Here is a 10,516-nt window from a genome sequence, read left to right as displayed (position 1 = left end):
ATAACTCCTAGCAGTCTATCGCTCTATAGGAGGATGAGCTAACTTAATATCTTCAGTCCGGTAAGTCTAACTACCGATCTCAGAGCTTTATATCGAACTAACATTAATATATATCTAGCACCGCAGCGTTTATCACCTCGTGCTTTCTAGAAAGAAAACTAATATAAATAGCCTATTCTTTTAAGCATTACACGTGATATTATATCTATTCTAGCTACTGGTGTAGGCGTAGATAGACTGCGGCACGATCCACAATATCCGCGGATATCCACAATCCATATCCGCAAACTGCGGATATGGATATTTTTTGATATCCAAGATCCGCAGCCTTGCGGATTTGGATATGGACCTCATATCCATTGGATATCTGCGGATATCCAATGGATATCAAACAATACAAACATGCCTAGACTCGTGACCTCAAGGGGTGTGCATTATTATTATACATTCCTGTGTATTTTTCGTGTAATACTTGGTACTCGAGGTTATTGAATATCACCAGGTAAACCGTAAGTATAATTTCTGACCTCGGTCAGAAATTATGGGTAGAAGGTCAAGTACTGTTCTACTCACAGTAGTATACAATTGGAATCTCTGACCACGGTCAGAAATTCAGTCTATGCATTTTTTGGGGGGTTTATGAATTTGAATCTTCTAGGCCCTATTTGCTATTCATAGATCTAACTGGAAGCCATCTGGTAACCTTGGCTGTTTTCGAATCCGCCCTGAACGGCCTAGCATACTCCCATCGACCGGCATCTCTGGAAGCTTATCATCCTCTTCAACAGCCTCGCATGGTCGTTTTTGAGGTTGTTTTCCTTTTGCCCGTCTACGTCGCTCAGCACTATCATCATCCGAGTCATTATCACCGCTCTCAGTGTGCTGGGTAGCCTCGAGTCCAGTCTCTTGATCCTCCTCCTCGTTATCACTGATAGGCTCCAAGACCTCAAGCTGTGGTAATGATCTCCGGGTTTGATCTAGCAAAGCAGCTTCACCTTGGGATAGATGCTCTTTGATAATCCCTAGCTCCTCTTGCCGAAGATCAAAGTTGGTAGCAAACTGATGTAGCATCAGGCCACGGATTGTACTCGGCTTCAATTGACCACGACGGTAATAACAGATGTCACGAGCACAGTTGAATAGTCGTTCAACACCAGCACCACTAGCAGGGATAGATAGAATGTCCCTTGCCATCCTAGCTAGGGTCGGGAAGCTCTTCTCATGTTCCTTCCAGAAAAGTCGAGGTTTCTGTCGCTCAATTCCACGAGCAAGATATCGTGCAATCTCGTCGTCATCTGGTTTTGCAAGCTCTTCCAATGGCTGGTTCTGGGATGCACAAGCAGCATCAAGATCACAGTCATCATTCTCATCAATAGCTACTCCAGAAGTCTCCAGTGCTGCTGGGTCATTGGTATCATAGGTAAGCATCTTCCTATATCGATCAAACTCTCGGCTTAGGACCTCTTGATAACGATTCACATAATCAATATCACCCTGCCAATCAGTCGAGGAAAAGTACCGGAGCTTCTTTGATGGAGAGAAGATTGTTGCTAGAGCATAGATGTCACCATAAGGCTCGTAGTCGGTGGCAGTGTAGTACTTGGAGAGCTTTTTCTTTGCTGTTTGGAGTGCCCGCAACATCCGTTTCTTCCAGATCACACCTTTATTCTTAAGCTTCGCCTCGGCTGCATCGAGATGGGAGAAAAGCTTATTATAGATGCTGTAGATATTGTGTGCGGTAATATCCTTTGTCTTTGACAGCATCATCGTGAAATCAAAGAAGGGCTTTGTCAGAAGAAGAAGATACTCGACTTGACGCCACTCTTCTGGATCGAGCTTGAAATAAAGATATTGATGATCAGTACAATACTGATCATAGAATGGCTGGAGCTTCTTGGCCCGGTTGAGCATCAAAAATGTTGAATTCCATCGTGTCCGAATATCTTGGATTGGAATCAATGCAGGCTCCGGCTGAAGGGCCATAAATGCCTCCCGACGTTGTGGGCTTGCATTAATAAAGACTGCTAGTCCTCGGATCTTCCATACTTTTATTAGTCTAGCTATTATAAGGATCTAGGGGTAGAAGATATACCTTTTTTAATGTATCTGTGATCTGGATACCGCCGGAGGTATTGCGCTTATTCTGGAAGGAGTGGGTTTTTTCCTCGGACCACTCTAACTCGATCTCTTTGTTGCTTGGCACTGCCTTAAGCTTCCCAAGAAGCTCATTCAGACTCAGCTGGATCACATGCGCGATGCATGGGACACGGAAGATTGAGATATCTGATGAATGCTGAGACTGAAGGTGGTCCTGGATACTCTGCATCAAAGTATTGTTGTTGGTTGCGTTGTCTGTAGTCACTGACAGGACACGATCCGAGATACCATGCTCTGTTAGGATCTGGGTCACAGTTTTACTGAGATTTTCACCAGTGTGGGAGCCATAGAGAGGCTCAAAGCCTAGAAGAACCTCACAGTAATCCCAGTTATGATCGATAAAGTAACCAGTGATAGCCATAAAGGCCTGCTGGAAAGGAGAAGTCCAGCAATCCAAGGCTATTGATAGCCGACACCCCTCTGGAAGTCTCTGTAGAATCCCCTTCTGGTTATTCTGGATTGTTATATCGAGATGACGTCGAATGGTTCGTGCTGATGGAATTGTAAGTTTAGTGGATGATTGTTGAGCAACCTCTAACATGCGGTGGAATTGGGGGTGTTCGATCACTCGAAAGGGCAGATGTGCAGTCGAAATGAATCTCAGAATAGCATCGGAGAGATGGTCTTGGGTGAATGATATGCTAGTAGTACCTGGCTAGATCAAAGTACTCAATGTTAGCTGCTAAATTATAAAGAACTTGACTACTGTAGTAATGCCAGTTAAGTGCCCTGGTTAACATACCATTCTTTTGAGAAGCTGGTCGATTCTTGGGCCACTTTTTTTTGAACATGCTCCAGTTTTGAGGTGTGCTGTCATAGGCGAAGAACCAGCACGCCGGAATCTTGGATGGCCAATCGTACAGAGACATGCCTTGCACATAACCTTCGGCTTTCCATTTTTGTCATTTGCAACCTGGTAGAAGCTATCCCAGATATCCGATTTGCTTTTTGATTCCCATCGAATTGTGTTCCTAACATCAGACTGAGATCCATACTCAGTTGTAAGCCACCAACTAACGAATTTATTGCGTAAGTCCTCCATATCATCACACATAGAATCAGATGGATATAAAACCCAGTGCTTTTGAAGGGGAGGTCCGACGCGAGTAAGGGATAAGGGCGCAAGGGTTAAACGAGTTGAACGAGTCGGCGATATCGATGGGACTGGTGTTTGGATACCCAAAAAATCGGAGAAGTTGTCAGGGTAAATCCGATCAGAAGCTAAATCCACATCTGAATTAGTGAACGAGAACTGTGATTGAGACATTAAGAAGTTAACAATTATAATATATAGTATAGTAGGGTGCTTAAAAGAATAGAGAGGCTTACATCTGAAGTAGTAGAGGTTTTCAGGGGTAAAGTAAGCGTACTAGGATATTCTAACTTAGACTTACTTTTGATGTGGTTTACCTAAATGATTGGCTGTATTGTATATTAGTGCGGATAATTGGAGGATATCCTACGGATTTTGAGGATATCTTGAGGATATTGAGGATATCTTGCGGATATTTTGTGGATATTTTGTGGATATCCACAAGATATCCGCAAGACCTCGAAACTCGCAAAGTCCGCATTTCAAGAACTTCTATCTCGGATTTCTCAAGTTCTAGTAGTCAGAACAAATTGAAAAAATAATCAGTAGATAGCTAGGACTCTCGGCTTTTATTTAAGCCTAAGGTTGAAATAATTCATCCAATAATAAAGGTTTTGATTTTCCATGTTCTGTTTCTTACGAAGTTTATCATTGTTAACAGTAGTTAAATATATATTTCTATATATAACTTACAACAAAATCGTCAATCTACGGCCATCTTTACAACAAAACGTCGGACTAAGAAAACTACGACACTACCTACAAATACTGTATAAGGAGACCTTCGATACATATCTATTTCCTAAAATTTCAAAGGGCCGACCGTTGATTAAAGGGGTTGGTTCTGTCAGGACCAAACATGCGTTTATTTCAACGGTAAGGAAATATTGGTAAGCTGCATTAAGATCATGTGACAGGCTACAAGGGGGAAAGTAAGCGAGAGTTATGCTAGTGCGGATATCCAAGGATATCCGCATTGCGGATATGGATATCAACTCATATCCGCAGTGCGGATGTGGATATCAACTCATATCCAATATCCGCAAATTGCGGATATAAGGATCGATCTGATATCCATTGGAGCGGATATGCCGCAGTCTAGGCGTAGAGCGACTATTCAACTCTACGCGTGATATTTGTTATTACCGGCGAGGTTCACTTAAGCCGAAGACAATCCAGGATATTATGATGTTTATATATACAACAAGGTTTGATCTACAGGAGAATCAGCGGCTGATTCTCCACGAGTACCTATCTTCCTAGGAGATTGCAGCTTCGATAGAGGCAAGCAGCACAGAGACCGTATCATTTGAACCAATTAGTGATACCGAGGAAGATATAGTTGAACAAACTCAGTCCCGACCGACTTTACAACCATCATCTAACACTATACTTAGGAGGAGACAAAGAAGTGGCTCACTAAGTGAAGGTGATGATATACAAACCAATCCTGAGGACGGCATAGATGAAGATAGTGAAATTCCTCTCCCTCGATCGTCTGGAAGAGTTCGGAAGGTGTCAAAAAGGCTCAATGGATATGTAGTAGATAGAAACTAGGTTTAAGAATATATATTAGAAGTTGTTGCAACAGTATATCACTAAATTAATTGCTCAAGAAGTTCAGGCATGTAATCAGGTTACTTAAAATTACAGAGGAAATCTGCATAAATTATACATGTCACGAGATTTGCCTGTTTGTACTGTTTGACGACCCTCAGGGTCGGAAGGTTGGACCCTCGGACCACCCTAGTGGCGGGGCGGGTGGAGGGTCGTGAGGGTCACCCGCGGGTCACTGCCAGGTCTACTCACCTCTACCACAAATATATATTTTCAACAGTCCACAGTCAACAAATACTTAAATTAATAGAACACCACTATACCATGATTAATGTCAACTTTTATCGGTAATCAATATAATATAAAGCCTATTAGCTTCAAATTCAGAGCAATTACATAAATTTCCCAACTCAATATTGTGATAATGTAGCAATATTCGATGAACAAACCAGAACAGTTGTAAAAAACAGTCATTTATTTGAATGACTTAGCATCGTTATGAACGCCAAGACCTATATTTTATGCAAAAATGGGTTCAAATGGGTTATTATTGGGTTATTCGGTTTTGGGTTGGGTTGGGTTATAGAGGGCGGAACCCAAAACCCAATGGGTTGGGTTTTGGGTCGGAGACTCCGACCCAAAATGGGTTCTGCCGAAGTCTACTCCAGGATAATCCGGCTAAGGGCCGTGAGTTTCCGATCACGTTATGTCTGGGTCCACCTTAATTCGCCGACACTAACCCTCTTTGTAGCTTAGTGGCAGCTGAATAAGCTTGAGGGGTAGCACGGAGCTACGGCCCCGGAGCCGGACCCCGTATCTCAAGGTTTGATAACACTATCTATACCGAGATGGCTCCGTTTCAATCGGTATATAAGCAGGTGCTGACAGCTTGTCTCGTACCTACTTGTCTATATCTCTAATATTTATCTATACGCTTCAACAGTAAGATACACTTAGTCGTCGTCTAAAATCTTGTGCTAATATCTCTAGTGTCTAACAACAAGATCGTTCCTCTTACCATTATCAAGGGCGCCGGCCATGAGCACATCCCTATCCCTAAGGGTGACTGCGCCATTATCGCCGACTTCCATTCAATCAAATCCCAGAGCTCACACCCTACCCCTTACCTGACCACTGGATTCTACCGTGTTGTGCCCGGACCTACACGATACGGCGAGTACGACTACGAGGAGACTAAGTATGTTCTCAAGGGTCAAATCGACATCACAGTAAGATCCCAGTCGATTTCAAAATCTGTATTACGAATGATACTGATAACATATAGGATGAGGCCACTGGCAAGACCCACCACCTCGTTGCTGGAGACTGGGCCTTCTTTCATGTTGGATCCAAGGCTCAGGTTAGTTATCTGTACTCTAATCAGCCTGTATACACTTGCTGACCCATTTATAGTTCTCAACAAAGACTGAGGGTGTTGCTTTCTACGCTGTCACCCGACCAATGAACGACGGCCACCCTAACCTTGTTGGCCGCGAGGAGAGCACTTCAAAGTTGTAAAAGTTAATGCTATCATAGCCTGCTAGATCAACCCTAATGCACGATTCATAATATTTCGTCTTGTCCAGGGTAATTCTAGTGCTAAGTGGTTACAAGTCTCAGGAAAGTGATGTTTACTGAATTTGGCTGAAGAACCTGGCGACAGAAGGGTCAGAAGATCAGAATTACCCTTGCACCCGCTTGTGTCTCAATCGAGACAACCACAAAGAAGGTAAATACGCGATTGCTGGAGAACTGAATCCTAATCTCTATCTCGTAATAAAGAGACAGCGTCCTTCGCTCTAAATCTCAACCCTTGCCCTTCGCTATACTATTGCTACACCTTGATTTATCTCTCCGAGATATCCAATAATGTTGTACCATCTTCAATACTATTGCCACATACCATGCGTCTTGAGCCCGCTACTCCATACCGTATCTTACTCCAGCAGATGTGGCACCTTGCGAGCAGGGATATTTGCTTCATACGCAGACATGGAGCGAATGACAGATCCTTCGTCATACTGTCGACCCACGAAAGCCATACTGAATGGCAGATTAATATCGTCATAGCCCAGAATCGTCATAGCCTAGAGAAACCGACCCAACGGGAAGTCTCCCTACGGCACCGAGTCGCGAAGACGAGAATTCAGTCGACAGCACGAGCACATCGAGCCTGTACTTCTCAAAAAGAACAGCCAGACCTTCTTGATAAAGACGAGTCTGGGTGTTCTTGGCCAACCAGTATTCTCCAGAAGTCGACCGATCACCAAGTTGATCTGCTGAAACTAGGACAGGAAAACAGCATTGGCCCTCTGGAGACTCAAGATCCCACAGCTTGACGGTGAAGTTGATGACATCTTCAAGAGTGTTGGCACCCGAGTTAGCCCTCCGGGTTTGTAGATAGTGAGTAATATCTGTCTTGAGATCATACTCTGCACCAAGTTAGTAAGACTCAATAGCGATGCCATTCTCGTTTTACGGATCTGAATGGTTCCATTGCTCACTCGTGACGATCCCCCCACAAAAGTGTAGTTCCGCCCAGGTGCGTTAGGCAACGGCGTTTCCTTTATTGTGTTGGACACCTGCTTTGTCAGATATCACATGGGACAGAACCGATTACGTTTGCCATATAGATAGCCAGTTAGCTCTCAACTCTCTCTCCCTCTCCTTCTTTTTTTATTTTGAGCACGGTATAAGCACAAAGTGGTGACTCTGGTAGCATTCGACCCGAAAGATGTCTTCAATGGAGTCAACAAAGTGAACCTAGGCGCTTGCCTCCGGGTAAGGGGAATTCCAACCACGGCGAGAAAATGGATCATGAGCTTTAGGAGCGACCGCCACGCTAGCATTAGATTTGACGACTTCCGCACCGAGATGACGCCGCTACCGAATGCGGGACTAGGACAGAGCTCAACCCTCTCGCCTATCGTATTTGCATTCTTCAACTCCGACTTAGACGACCAACCCGTCACCTTTCACGGCGTGAACATCAATCGATCATCTTCACCGTTGACCCTTAGATCCATTAATGGCGCCTCCTCTCCACCGGAAACGATACCTCTCATTGCAAGCCATTTAAATTTGCCAAAAGAACTTCTCGGATTTCTACCAGCTAATCGCGAAATCTATTTTTAAACAGATTCTTCCTCGAGGATGATCAGTGGAATAGAGTGTCAAAATATCCATTCCTGTTTCCGCTGCAGTAGTAGTAGTAGTAGTAGTAGTAGTAGTAGTAAATCTCATTTTTCACCTCCCGGGTTGATTTTACTGACCAGTAGACCAAAATATGACTCCGTAATCAGCCAAGTGGGTGGGGCTTATAATCCTCAAAAGCGATAGGTCGGGGTCAATGAAATCATCCGCCCCTATCCGTCTGAACCCATCCCGTTTATCGCATCCGGATTCGTTAACATATACCAGGTGATACGATTGGAAGTCCAATAAAATGTATAGATAATGAATAGTCTCGCAAATCGGCATTTGCTCCCTAGCACATTGTCATTTAGAATTTTTGGGACAACCTTCGGCGACAAGGGCTCTTCAGATACACGAGGTTGTACATAATCAAAGTCTAGAACCCATCCTGGGAGAAGTCAGTCATCTTATCTAGGTAGAAACCAAGTTACTCAGACATATACATATATAGGTGGTACGCAAATTCTGGCTTTATACGGGCAAGACGGATAGAACAAAGGTAACACATTCCTAGAAATTTGCAACAACTAGGCTTAGGTCTTCGGCTCTAGTAGGATGAGAGAATATAGGGTCTTAAAAGTACAGTATGGCGTATTATGGCAAATAAATCATAATATCCATATTCTCCTATTGTGAATTTCCAACCCTCTACAATTTCCCGATCTAGGTCATATATGATCAGTTTTTCCGGTGAAGGCTTGAGTATGTCAATACAAAAAGGGGGTTTTTTGATTGTTTCCAAGAGTGCACCTGTTTGTTGTACTCGTTTAGATTCGATATCCAAGCTCTTTCATATACATATAGTAAAAGACAGAAAGATTCTGGAAGCTCGTATTGACCCCTTACCTATCCTTTATTAACACCTATCTAGCGCGTTTTCGGTGCTTTAATAAACCTTGCAGTGTTAGTTTGCAGATCTATATCGCGGTGGGGAAGGTAATTAAGAAAATTAACTTACAATTAATAAGATAAAAAGGAACAGATAGCGGCATTGATACATCGGTCGGTTACTCGGCTTAGAATGTCATCTTCGCAACGAGGATTGCAGGTGCTACCCGTACTCAAGGTAATATTATTGCCACTGTCGGTAGAGACCATGACCGATTCCGTACCGTTTTCCAGAGTCCAGCACCCCGCTTCGAAACCTCCAACCTCTTTTCCCGCGCCTGCACAATCGGTTGTGGTATAGTAAGTAACTGACCACAGAGCAGACGCTGATAGGGCCAGTCCAAGGATGAAAGGGGTACCAAGACGCATCATTTGATGTTTGGGTTAAATGTACGATATGAATAGAGTAAATTGGGCGTCAGAATATTATAGGAAGTCCATTTTTATATCTTCTTCCAAGGCTGAAAAGCACCTTTGCAGGCGATATAGTCGAATATTCAGTGCTAGTCTGTCTGATTCAATGAAGACGTCTTTGAGCTCTCTCCCCCAACTCACCACTCTCCCCCAATAAGATAATAAGATCCCAGGAACAAAATCGACTGGTGCAACATAGTCCAGTGGCGTTTTGAGGGTGGTAATTGATGGTGATCAATTGACCCACTTATTTGGCAAGGTAATAACCAGCCGTTTCTTGCGGAACATTGCAACAGTTAATTATGGAAGTAGACAGCGGGTTAAGAATCGAACATTTTTGTAATCTTGTCTTACTTAAACCACCGCAAGCGATGCCTTCAATGGTCTGTTCGCTTCGATAAAGAAAGGCCGTCAATACCTGCCATTGAACAGATTGTGATGTTTGAGCTATTGTGGAAAGGTCATGAAGATGCATGATTTTTCAATCACAAGTACCTCTCCATTTCTCACTTTCCAATGATTCTGCGCATCGGCTTACACACTATTCTTTCAATAATTCGTTTGTACAATCTCTTCAAGGTCGGATAGTATTGACATGCAATCAACATATATACAGTAATATTGAAACTAAAATGAAGTAAAATCTGATTATGCTAATTCTTTCCATTCTATTGCCTCCTCTCCTTGACTACCCCGGCGATAATCCGCTCGCTATATAGAGGATATCACTCGGAGAAAATCCTTCCTAGTAAAGCTGTGGGCTAGATCCTCGATATTCTCAATCGTTCTTTCGTTTTCTGTCAATATTCTCTTTACCCACTGTACTGTAGTTAGTTTGGCTTCCATTCCGGAATATAGAAAGTAAAATCTATATACCGCTTATACTAGATATCTCTTTCCGGTCTTCTAACACAATCTTAATTTACAATTTTTCTTCAAATCTACTAAACAGCCTCTCCGTACAATTAAGAACCGATATTATCACCAGCCGTCTATTTTTACCTTTTTTCCCTCGCGCCGAATAACTGTACCACCGAAGAAATTCTTTAATAAGTATATAGTCTAGAATCGCATAGCCTGGTCCTATTTTATAGCCCTCGATTCGTTCCTATTCAACGAACCTAATAGTAAGTAAGTAACTTATTCGCCAGGTATTCCTTATATACAAGTAAATGTTAACTCACTTCATCTAAAGATTAATAGCTTAGTAGT

The 10,516-nt window shown here is 42.9% G+C and overlaps 2 protein-coding genes across 2 annotated transcripts; one reads left to right on the top strand and one right to left on the bottom strand.

Moving 5' to 3' along the window:
• Positions 1-5,655: 5,655 nt before the first annotated feature.
• Positions 5,656-6,325, top strand: N7455_003809 (uncharacterized protein; the record flags this gene model as incomplete). The annotated part of the gene is made up of 4 exons (XM_040959474.2): positions 5,656-5,673; positions 5,812-6,036; positions 6,093-6,167; positions 6,221-6,325. The coding sequence occupies 4 exons, from the start codon at positions 5,656-5,658 to the stop codon at positions 6,323-6,325; spliced, it is 423 nt and encodes a 140-aa protein (XP_040810083.2).
• Positions 6,326-6,744: 419 nt separating this feature from the next.
• N7455_003808 (uncharacterized protein) lies at positions 6,745-7,436 on the bottom strand (the record flags this gene model as incomplete). The annotated part of the gene is made up of 3 exons (XM_065604580.1): positions 6,745-6,850; positions 6,909-7,239; positions 7,421-7,436. 3 exons carry the CDS (start codon positions 7,434-7,436, stop codon positions 6,745-6,747), a joined length of 453 nt encoding a protein of 150 aa, XP_065462131.1.
• Between the last annotated feature and the right edge of the window lie 3,080 nt (positions 7,437-10,516).

The sequence above is a fragment of the Penicillium solitum genome (assembly GCF_028829755.1).
Source record: "Penicillium solitum strain IBT 25940 chromosome Unknown utg000002l_segment0_segment0, whole genome shotgun sequence".
Taxonomy (NCBI): Eukaryota; Fungi; Ascomycota; class Eurotiomycetes; order Eurotiales; family Aspergillaceae; genus Penicillium; species Penicillium solitum.
The sequence above is the reverse complement of the archived record's forward strand: the minus strand, read 5'-3'. Positions and strand labels throughout refer to the sequence as shown.